Source organism: Siphateles boraxobius, unplaced genomic scaffold (genome assembly GCF_051911475.1).
Source record: "Siphateles boraxobius isolate OS27281-9 unplaced genomic scaffold, OSU_SipBor_1 41, whole genome shotgun sequence".
NCBI classification, from domain to species: Eukaryota; Metazoa; Chordata; class Actinopteri; order Cypriniformes; family Leuciscidae; genus Siphateles; species Siphateles boraxobius.
Genome location: NW_027509042.1, coordinates 16,032,594 through 16,044,676, shown reverse-complemented (window position 1 = coordinate 16,044,676; position 12,083 = coordinate 16,032,594). Strand labels below are relative to the sequence as shown.

Here is a 12,083-nt window from a genome sequence, read left to right as displayed (position 1 = left end):
TGCCATAGAGATATACAGAGCGACCGAAAAAAACAGAAGTTCAAAGACAATATTCTAAAGATGGCTGTGCGCTTTTTTCTCTGGGGCATAAGGTCATGCATGTAATATGCATGTGAATGAAATTCGCTTTTCCGTTTTCACAAATTCGCGATATTGTAGATTACGGAAACGGTATAATGGTATAATTTTCGAAAACTTGCACTTTGAAACCTGTTTTCAAAAGTTTGTGTTTTCAGGCCCCAGAACTGTTGTGTTAAATAATGGCTAAACGCATAAAAAGTTTTGGGTTTTTAGATAAAAACGCTGTAGTGTAAATGCCCCCTCAGACATTTCACGACACTTCAAACAGCAAAAACAAGCACCGTCCAAATGGCAACAGACACCGACAAGTGTAAAACACTGCTCCAAAAAAAACAGACCAAGTGTCTGTTGCCACAGGTTGGCGTCTGTCGGTGTAGTGTGCACTAGCCTTAAAGCAGAACTCACTTGCTAACAGATTTTCTGATGATCTTGGTTTGGCTCCTGAGCTTGAAGGCACCAGCTGACAGTGGAGTGATAGTAGGGTTAATGCGGGCTGAGCTTGAGGACACAGCAGATCCCTTTTCCCCCTTTTGAGCATTCTTATTAGCGGTCCATCGATACACTGTGTTCTTATGGGTAGTCCTAGAAGTTGAGCTAGGTGCATTTGCTGTCGTATTTTGTCCAGCCGCCTTCCAGCGATAGCGGCTAGTATGTCCAGCATGGGATGTAGTAGCACCCCCAGCTCTACATTTTTTGGCTGAAGTTGTCGAGGTTGTGCCATATCTCTTTTCTTTTTTGTGTCCCTCCACTCCACTTTGAGAGGATCTTACAGGTATTTTAAGAGATTTGGGCGAAAGAGGCTTGCGTAGCATTTTCGTTGAAGTGTTTGCTTTCCCAGCTGTTGAGAGAGAACAAGATGAAGACACCCATGTGTAATTTGAGGTCTTAGGAGCTCCAAGGGAAAGAGACAAAGGCTTGCGAGACACCCTCTTATTGGAGCTGGATACTCTTCTGACAGTGGCTGTCCCAGGAGAGGATTCAGAGGCTGGGGAGAGAGAATTCACTGGCTTAGGTGTGCTTTTTATGTTTACCATCTCTTGGTTTTTCACCCAAGTAAACCGAGATCGCTTATGGCATGGTAATGCTATACGTGTCGGAGTTGAGTCTGGCTTAAGCTGGAGCTTTGCGGGACTCAAGGTAGCCTGAGACTGAAGGAGCTTTGCGGGACTCAAGGTAGCCTGAGACTGAAGGAGCTTTGTGGGACTCAAGGAAGCCTGAGAGTGAAGAAGATTTGTGGGACTCAAGGAAGCCTGAGAGTGAAGGAGCTTTGCGGGACTCAAGGTAGCCTGAGACTGAAGGAGCTTTGCGGGACTCAAGGAAGCCTGAGAGTGAAGAAGCTTTGTGGGGCTCAAGGAAGCCTGAGAGTGAAGAAGCTTTGTGGGACTCAAGGAAGCCTGAGAGTGAAGAAGCTTTGTGGGACTCAATGAAGCCTGAGACTGAAGGTTAGAAGTAGAAGAAGCCATAGAAGAATCCTTATTGGCTGATGGCAATACGACAGTCCTATTGGATATGGCAGCAGTGGGGAGGTGTGGTTTGACTTGAAGTTGAGTTGGAAGTTTAACAGTTGAAGGGATAGAGGGATTGTTCACAGCTGAGGATGATTTCAAAGTGGGTTTTATCTTCCTTTCAGGCTCTGATAATGAAGTAGAGTCAATTAGTACATTGGTAGATGAACAGCCATAATCGTTTTTTTCTGTTGCAGATATAAGCACAGTCCCTTTTCCACTGGCTTCACTTTTCCTCTCCTTTGAAGTTTCACTTAGGACACTGAGAGAATATGTTGCAGAGTTACTCTTCTTTTGTTCAGTTGTCAACTTTTTAAATAAAACACTGTTATTCCCAACAAGTCCAACATCATCCCCAGTAGCAGTGGCTCCAGATGTAGCGATGTGGAGAGGATGCTGGTTCAGATGATCCAGAGCTGGGTGAGACTCCTGACTCCCAACGGCCCTGTTTGTCTTGTTGTTAAGGGAGTATGTTTTCCTCCAGCTGCCCGAAGAATGAGGCGCATACGGCTGTGGCATTGATGAAAGTGACTGTGTGTAATGTGAGGCATGACCCTGACTCTGGCCCTTCCTTGAACCGTCTCTGGCATGATCCCATTGGGCAGAGCTTGAGGGAATGTCACCGTGAGTACTTTTATAATCATTAATGAGGTCTGCAAAGTCAAGAAGTAGCGTGAAATTAGATAGCATTCAAAGTCATGAGATTAAGCTCAACTGACAAGTTTGAAAAGGAGTCAGATAAACTTCAGTCAATGCAAGATATATATCTGGAATAGATTTTTCAGCGGTATCTTTCCATTTTCAATGGCAATTTTTGTAAACTATCCATTTATGTTTAATACTTCTAGGCCTATGTGAAATAATATAGTAAATCTACAAAATCAAATGCAGAGCATATGTAATCATTAAACCACAATCTTAGAATAATATGCATAAATCATAAAACATTAAAAATTCGGTTAGAATATATTGGATTCATTTTGATAAAGGTTGTATGCCTTATATGTCGCAATACATGTTTATGTAAGTTAACTGTGGTTTCAAAGTTTGCAGATTTTGGAGATCGTCGTTTGAAACCCATGAAAACGATACTCGGTTACTAACGTAACCTCGGTTCTCTCTAGAGAGGGAACGAGTATTGCGTAAGTTTAGCTTACGCTACGGGAAAGATTCATCTTCTCGAGATTCAGTATCTCGAGAAGATGAATCTTTCCCATAGCGTAAGCTAAACTTACGCAATACGAGAGAACCTCTCGTAAGAGAACCATTTTATATTACATATTCAAAAGCCACCAAAAAAAAGCAAATACATGTGACAGCAGTCTGAAGAGAATGATATATAGAATAGAATATTATTAAACATACCACATGTTAATAACAGATAAACGGACAGAGACATTCACGATATTTTAAGGGGCATTTAACGTCACTTTCGTTTCTGAAACTGCCCTTTATATTTCTGAACCTGTTCTACAGCAAGCAGCAAATAACTACCAACAGCGAAGAAAATAAATATTAGCATATGATAAAGAAAAACATAAAGATATCAAAAGGTGTTAATCCAGACACAGTACAGTATTGTTTTAGCTTTAGTTAAAAACCGTTAGGTCAGCCACACTGTTACTGAACCTTCCTTTAAATGCGGCTAAGGACGAACGTAGTGTTTGGGGAAATGCTGAAACCACTATTAAATTGCGCTAGAAGAGCGATATATAAAAAAAATATCACACTTACTTTGCAGCTCCTCTATTTCTCTCTTTAGCGCTTCACGTTCAGCCATCTTCACACCAAAACACGGCTGTCATAAAACTGCGACGGCGCCTGTGATTACGTATAGAAGCAGCATCCAATCAAAACACGCCTTTCGACAGATGACTCTATAGCTTTGGTTTTTTTGAGCTCAGATAAACTGCGCCTGGTTGAAAGAAACTTTACAGACCGACGATATGTCCACAGAGTAGTTTCATTTAGACTTAATCTTCCGACAATCACATCATTATTCTAGCAACCTTTTAGGTGTATTTCTTATTTGGAAGAAGATTGACAGTTTTTAACGAGATTCGTTTTTGGAAACAGAAATCGAAAGTAACGTTACTAACGTTAACTGACATCGTTAGGTAAGTAATGCGCATACTAAGCTCGAATGATTGTGCAATTTAATTGAGAATTATTAACTTAAAGATGTCGCTTCAGAGTAGTTAATCTGTTTAAAAACTTAGTTTCATTAGCCATGTAACATAGTCTACCAGGTCAATAGATAACGTTATCAATGAACTATTAACGTTACAAACAAAACTCTAACTATATACTGTTTTGCAGGAAGTGTCTACACAGCTCTTCATATCTACCTGCGCAGTTGTTTTAAATTATTTACTTTTGTTAACTTGGAGGTATTTGAATGACGTACCTGTACGGGAAGAATAAGCTTTGCTCGAAGTGGGCAAATAACTGAAGACTCCAGTGCCAGGCCCTTGCCCATTCTGGAAACACTGGTGTCAACCTGAAAGCCTGACATACTTCAGTTTTCCAAGTGACATAAGATATGGCTTCAGCCAACAAGAATATATACTTCATCGTAATTGCAAACCCGCCAAATGGGTACATAGAAGCTGGTGAAATATGCTTCATTGATAAGGATCTATATGAGGACTGGAAAAAGGGAAACGACACAGAACGTTTACCTCTAGTTCCTATGGGCAGAGCATTGCATACAGACATTGATGTACTTCTACTGAAACCGTTGTCACTCAGATCAGCAGAATTACTGCTGGCTCTTGAAACCAATATAGAGCGACTGTTTGCACTGAATGACCCTAAGACCCTAAAGACTTTAGAGGACGCTTCAAATCTGTCCTTAGACAGTCGGGTTTACGTGGAGTATAATGGGAAATGGCTCAAAGGTGTGATTCGACACATTGGAAATATCAAATCTTGTAGCTTTGTTGAACCTATTACAGGAGTCTTCTTTGGGGTGGAACTGCAGGTGAGTAGTTTGTGTGTGTGAGTGAGAATGGTCCTGTAGATGTGTTAAAGAGAGAATAAAGGTTGAGCAATACGAAGGATAATCCACTAAGGGTAATATGAAAGTACTATATTCTCTTCTGTTCTTAGGGTGAAGATACAGGAGAAGGTCAAAATAATGGTTCCTACCTCTACAAGGCCTACTTCACATGTCCCGAAAACTCAGGCATTTTTGCCCCTTTTACAAGAATCAAACCAATGGATCATAAACCTTCAGCACCAGCATTACCTACTCAGTCTTCCCCATCCATGACATCTAGTGAGCCTCTCAATGTTGGAGACAGAGTAACCTTTTTTGGTGACAAAAATGCGCACCATGGCATGGTTATGGCTATAAAGGACAGCCCAGATGGTAAAATGGTTCTCATATCTACTGTGAGTACTGACTTCTCATTAGAGTGATCCAAATAAATAGTTTGCCCAAAAATAAATTGTTTACTTACTGTGGTTCTAAGCCGGTTTGATTTTGTTTGTTCGGTCAAACACAGAAGGGGAAATTTTGAAGAATTAATTAAATAACAACAGAAATTTTATATTTGAATGAAATATTTCTATAACACTCTCTTTGAACACTTTCCTTAGAGCTGAAGATACAACTCAGACTTAGATATACTTTATTAATCCCATGAGGGAAATTTTTAAATGTAACAGCAGCATAAAAATATCACTAACGTCAACTATATCAACTACATTTAAATTAAAAGAATATTACAGATGTGCATCAAACACTGATTAATATTAAATAAAGATGTGTGTATAAGAAAAACAATGTGTCATACAAAGATGAGTTTTAGTACAGTGTTGTAATAAAAGGTCAGAATGATTTCCTAAAACGTTCCTCTTCTCAGGATAAAGATGAAAAGGGTAAGCAAGGAGGAGAGATGACAGTCCCATTAGATTGTGTAATTAAAGAGGAGCTGTTAAATAAAGGTAACATATGTATGTCTCATATGAATGTAACATATTCCACGTGTACTTATAACACAAGTATTAGGGCATTGGGCATTTACATGAACAATAATTTTTATCCTTTCAATATAATGGAGTTAGTTTCTTAAAATACTTTTCCTTTTTTTTTCGTGACCAGATGAAACTGAAAAAATTGACACTTCTCAAAGCCCAGACATGGGGGGTGTTCCTGATTCTGAAGAAATATCTGTTGGCTCCCTAGTGCAGTTTATTGTGGGGATAAAAATATCTTATGGAATTGTACGCTGGATTGGATATTTACCTGATTATCCTGAGAAGAGTGCATTGCTGGAAGTGGTAGGCTATACTATTCTTTATACTTTATCAGTTGTCATCTTTGAGGAATTCCTGTAGTTCTGAAACAAAAGAAAACTAGCTAGCCAATTGTTGAATTCTTTTAAAAATCTGTGTATTTGTTCTTAGGAAGACGGCAGTGGAGTGAGTGATGGAACGTATAAAGGAAAACAATACTTTAAGTGTCCTCCTCAAAGTGGTTTATTTGTGAAACTGTCAATTTGTCGGCCTGATGATCGTTTCTCTGCTGCAAAGGAGAAGGAGTTTAATGGAAACTCTGGTAAGACCTGGTTATCTGGTGAGTCCTTACCTATAGATTTTTTGACATTACAATGTACCTGAAACGGGTGTGGCAGGTGTTTAGCAGTAGAAAGTGAAACAATCTCAAGGACTGCACTGGTAGATTATGGCCACAATATATGTCACCGCACTCTGTAGTGCAACTTGTGGAACGTTACTTTTGTGCCTCATTCTTTTTTTCTCTGTAACAGATGGGGCATTTGTATATGTGGAAGAGGAGAATATACCACCTATTAGAACAGAAGATGTGTCAAAGCGATTGATTGGTCAGATGAAGGGCATCCAGGGTCACTGCAACTCCTGTTATATGGATTCTGCCCTGTTCAGGTTAGAACTTAAAGACCCTTGGTTGAAGATGAAAAGAGTTATAAACTTTGCTGATTACATGTTAATGTAATGTTTTTACAGAAAATCTTTAAAAAAAATTATAAAGTACATAATATATGAATAAACTTTAAAGTATATATATATATATATATATATATATATATATGATGTACAGACTTCACAAATATTCAGTGTGATGTGAATCGCCCCAAAAGCAATTACAAAAGTAAAATCAACAAATGAACACAATTTAAATATATATATATATATATATATATATATATATATATATATATATATATATATATATATATATATATATGATGTACAGACTTCACAAATATTCAGTGTGATGTGAATCGCCCCAAAAGCAATTACAAAAGTAAAATCAACAAATGAACACAATTTAAATATATATATATTAGTTTCCATTTCTCAACAGTTTTTTCATATATTTTTTTTTATCCAGTGTGTTTTCCTGTTCATCAGTTCTGGATTCTCTGCTTTTTAAGTCCACGGAAGATCAAACCATTCAAAGCATCCTACTGAAAGGCATTGTCAATCCTCTCCGCAAGTGAGATTTCAGCTTTCTATTGAAATGTTTTTTTATTTTATTTTATTTTTTTATTTTTTGTAAAATTGAAATTTAAAAGAAGTTTCAGTCACAGACACATATACATGGGAGAGCTCGAATAACCACATATTCTTTCACATTTACAGGCATGGTTTTGTACCAGAGAGCAGTGTGATGAATCTTCGGAAGCAATTACAAAATCGGGAACGCTGCCCCACTTACACCACAGATGAGAAGGGTACGCTTTCTTCTTGATGTCATAGCCGCATTCAGCTTTGTTAACTATGTCAGATTTCAAACAGAATATTGAAGGAAAATTTCCAGCTTTACATTTCTCTGCAAGTCATCAAAACACAGATCCAAAATATTACACAGCTGTTTGCACAAATTATTTATATCTCATTATCTATAAAAGATCTCTTGGCTGTTTCATGGAATTGGACTAAGCATAGTGTTTTTCTTGATGTGTGCAGATCCTGAAGAGTTCCTCTCTCTCATCATGCAAGAGATTCTCTCTCTAGATCCACCACTTAAACTCTGGTGGGGCACTTTTTCATTTATTTTATCGTATTTTTCAGTAGGGAATAGGGATGGGAATCTTAAGGAATTTAGCTATTCTGCTTCCTTCATGATTTCATGAACTTTCTGAGGTAGTGCCAAATAAATAATCCCGACTATTATATATTTATATTATAAACACTACTAAACAAAAAAAAAATTGGTAATATTTTAGGGCCTATTTACACCTGTTCACTTAATGCGTTTTCTCTAATCAGATAGCTATCCGATTGTGAAAAGAACAGGTGTAAATGACCTCAACCAGGTTCACCCAAAAATAATTTACTCACCCGAGATATCAAAAATCCCCTCGCAATTTAGCATCCTCAGTGTCTTGACATCATGCTGACCGAGTTTGCTGACGATTGGATGAATATGACTTTCTTCTTTCAGCCAAACACCATTGGAGTTCATTCAATCCCATTATAAAGCTTGGAAGAGCCAGGATATTTTTTAATATAACTCCGATTGTGTTTGGCAGAAAGAAAAAAAGTCATATACACCTAGGATGGCTTGAGGGTGAGTAAATTATGGGACAATTTTCATTTTTGGGTGAACTAACCCTTTAAGTATCAATATATGGTTACACTTTATTTTAAAGTGTCATTGTTACAGTGTAATTATACATTTAAGTACTGAGTAATATAAATTAACAACATGTACTTACTATAGGGTTAGGATAGGATTAGGATTTGGTTGAGGATTAGATGCGTGTAATTATACATAATTTACTGTTATTACTATGGTAATTACATGTAACATATCTAACAAGGACACTGTAAAATAAAGTGTTACCCAATATATTATTACACCAAATCTCTGTTCCTAATGTGTAGCCTTTATCTACCCATTGAAAACAACTAATATTTCATTATGCGTGTAAACCGTTAGTGTAAACAGTTTCTTGTTACTTTTACTTCTGCAAAATATGTCTTGGCAAGAGAATGCCTTACAAGTTTATGTTTTAATATATTTGTATGTATCACTTTATGTGCCTTCAGCACCCCATCAGGAAGTGGACATAAAGAGCAAAGCTGTTACTACTACCAAATCTTTATGGATTACAACCACCATTTAGTCCTGCCGACTGTTCAACAGCTACTGGAACATTCGTTTTTCAGCAACAGTCTGAAACTAGCAGAGGTATCATTCGTCTCATTGCATGTTTTGTGTTTGAGATTCTGCTTTCAGTTCTTTATTTGTCCTATTTTGCTTGGACATTCAATGCATGACCTGCAGATGGTACTGTTTCTCTCTGCGTAAATATTTCTGGTGTGAACCAAACGGATCGACAACTTGTATGTGTTTTTCTTGATATCTAATTGAAATGAATCCACAATCTAGATGTATAAGTTAGTTTATGTTCAAGCTGTTACTCTTTCCTCCAGGTGCCTGCCTGTCTAATTCTTACTATGCCTCGCTCAGGGAAGAGTTTCAAAATGTTTCCAAAAATCATTCCTTCTATAGAACTGGACATCACAGGTCTTCTCGCTGATGGTAACTTGTCTTAAACGTTTATACAAATATGAATGTCTCGGGGCTTTCCTGTTAATGTATTTCCCGGTTTCTTATAAGACATTTGAGGTGTGTGTTTATGTACATTTGTTCTTTAGGTCCTCAGCCGTGTGTGTTGTGTGGTCAGCTAGCAAATGAAGAGTGTGCTGAGTGCTTCAGAGACACATTGTTTAGTGATACAGGATTCAAATATTTCTGTTTGAAATGTTCCACTCAGGTAGGGTGTTAAACAAACATTCTCCATTTAACTGAATATTCTGTACCATTTATGTTGCATAGAGACAGTCCTTTCCTAGGGGCACCTTCATAGGCTTGATCATATATATATGCAATAAAATCAGTTGATTATAAAAAATAATGTTAAAAGGTACTGTTAAACCACATTTAAGCATGCCCCTTGACCCTTGATAAATAATTTTGCTACGTTGTATTGCAACATAATCATAAACTACTGTATCTGAAATTGATTTATGTAGGTTCACTCTCACAAGCATCGTCGATGCCACAAAACCAGAAGCCTGCATCTTCCTCAGGGCTTCTCTTACTCACAGAGTTCAGGGTCTGATTCACGCACTCCTCCACGGGAGAAACTAGAGCTGTTTGCTGTGCTGTGCATAGAGACCAGCCACTACGTCTCTTTCGTCAAATACGGACCTCGGGATACTGACTGGATCTTCTTTGATAGTATGGCTGACCGCGTTGGTAAGTGTATGTGTGTGTAATGTGTGCTTGGATTGAGTTCAACACTTTTGAGTTGAACACTCACAAACTTATCTGTTATCCTTTCACCTTTGTAGGTGAAAGCAATGGCTATAACATCCCAGAAGTGCGTGTTTGTCCAGAGGTTGGCCAGTACCTACATATGTCTCTGGCTCAGCTGGCAAATCAAGTGCCTCGAGAGATGGAAGGTGTGGCGAAGCGACTCTTTTGTGACGGTTACATGTACCTTTATCAGAGCAAGAGCATGTCTCTGTATCGATGATTGAATCAACACGTACACATCAATAAATGAGAATATTACTTATGACTCTGCTTAGTAATGGATTCTAATAATAATATGTTCTATTCGAGGGAATTCATGAAACTATTGCTCTGTATTTGAGCATTTATCGGTCAAATTTTTCTGCTTTCTGTCCAATTAGTTTTCCATATGGCATTGCCTGGGTGGGCGGTACATACTCTTTAAACACGCTGGATGAGAATGATGCAGCTGATATCTTTTAAGTAATTTGGACTTGAAAAAATTTACTCCAATTCTCAAAGTGCCTTGTATGTATATGAGAAATAGTAATACCATCATTTTCTACTCTCTAAAATCTTGTACTTTATTTTCAAATGTGTATTTCTATAACTGAGCAGACCTACTGTAGCTTGCTGCCTATTTCTTGTTAATAGAAAAGGGGGTCAAGATATTTTTGTTTAAATTGAATACTGACAAGACAAAGATTTTATTTCTATATAACCTTCATTGACTTGCTGATCTTAATTTTCAAGTGTTAGTGGTTTTTGAAGTCCATTCTGTATAAAGATTCTGGCTCTGAATAACATTGTGAGCCATACGGTTTGTAATTGCAGAGTCATAAATTATCTGTTAAAATATTTTGATTTATTTTATTAGACATCCATTCATTATACATGCTTTTTCCTGTGTTTATCTACTGTATATGATTTCATTTCAATGAAAAAGATCAACCAATTAAATAAATATATCTTGACTTGAACTATATCCAATACATTTTCTTCCTCTCTCCCTCATTGTGAGCTCAACTCATTAAATTACTCCCTTTACCAAACATGGATAAACCTTGATGACACTGTTTCTTTGTGTCTTTCACTACATCATCATAAACCGTAAGTAAAGGAACAGTAAAGAAACACAGCAGGGCTTCTAATGAAGTCTTTTCTTAAGACTGGATAAGTAAAAGTGATTTGGGATATACCTGTACTGTCATACAGCTAATAAACTTGGATTTCGGTACTTTAGGTGCCTTTAAGGAAATTTTAATATTACTTTTCTTCCCATACGGAGATAAATTACTTCCTGACTTGATCTTTCCTGCAGATTTAATCCATGTTAGATGCAAAGTGAGTTTAGACAGTATGTTTTTTGAAGAATTACTTAAGTGAGCATGACAGAAAATGTAGCCTAATCTAAATGTAAAAATAGGGGATGTTAGTTGCATAATAAAAATGATCCAATATGACATTAAAAAATCTCTAATACTAAGGTATGTTCTAAAATGTGTCGTTGCGAAGACAAAAATGGTTGTGAATGCCACTTTATGACTTTAATGAGTGTGCAGCTATCATATCTAAAAGATAAGAAATTAATTTCAGGTAAACAACTAATAACTAATTGTGTCACTTTCAAACTATATCCTCTTCTGTCTTCTCAAAGCACCCACCATGCTCTTATATGCACTTCCTTTTTCTTTCTCGCTTTCTCTTTTGATGGAAACTCTTTCCTTTTTTTCTTTCATATCCATGCTGTCATTGTGAAGTCCCCTGCACTCATTTAGAACAAAGCGAATTCGTGAATACACAGCCAACACATGCTGAATTCACAAAGCATTGTCAAAGACACAGGAAAGAGCAGACATGTGATCAGCAAACACTGCTTTACAGACACAGGAAATGCTTTAATGCTTGACTCTAAATCAATAAAGTGCTGCCTGCGTGATGACCTCATTATGCAGATAAAGCTCAGCACTGTGGGTGGAGTCAATGTCAACTGACTTCACCTGACAAATCCGTTCGATCTCTTAAATAGAATTACCTGTTAAGAATAGTGCCAGGATATGAAAATGTTCTCATTTGTGCCATCAGTTCATTGTATTACATGCATATGTTGTGACATCCTTTCCCTTAATTGAATCAGAAGTACTATTACACATATTTTTGCATTTAATGCATAATGGAGAGCACTGGTCCTTAATGCT

The 12,083-nt window shown here is 37.3% G+C and overlaps 2 protein-coding genes across 2 annotated transcripts in view; one reads left to right on the top strand and one right to left on the bottom strand.

Moving 5' to 3' along the window:
* Positions 1-3,405, bottom strand: part of zc3h3 (zinc finger CCCH-type containing 3) — a 76,578-nt gene extending 73,173 nt beyond the window's left edge. The window contains exons 1-2 of the mRNA XM_077198621.1: positions 3,321-3,405; positions 487-2,239 (exon numbers count right to left, since the gene is read on the bottom strand). Of these exons, the coding sequence (XP_077054736.1) occupies positions 487-2,239; positions 3,321-3,366 (1,799 nt within the window). The 5' untranslated portion in view covers positions 3,367-3,405. The remainder of the gene's footprint in view (positions 1-486; positions 2,240-3,320) is intronic.
* A 40-nt stretch (positions 3,406-3,445) lies between these two features.
* Positions 3,446-10,865, top strand: cyldl (cylindromatosis (turban tumor syndrome), like). The gene is made up of 15 exons (XM_077198580.1): positions 3,446-3,703; positions 3,906-4,569; positions 4,698-4,982; positions 5,456-5,537; positions 5,695-5,873; positions 6,000-6,150; positions 6,362-6,497; positions 6,967-7,071; positions 7,218-7,309; positions 7,545-7,611; positions 8,631-8,772; positions 9,018-9,126; positions 9,243-9,361; positions 9,621-9,846; positions 9,942-10,865. The coding sequence occupies exons 2-15, from the start codon at positions 4,129-4,131 to the stop codon at positions 10,124-10,126; spliced, it is 2,319 nt and encodes a 772-aa protein (XP_077054695.1). The 5' UTR covers positions 3,446-3,703; positions 3,906-4,128; the 3' UTR covers positions 10,127-10,865.
* The last annotated feature ends 1,218 nt before the right edge of the window (positions 10,866-12,083 follow it).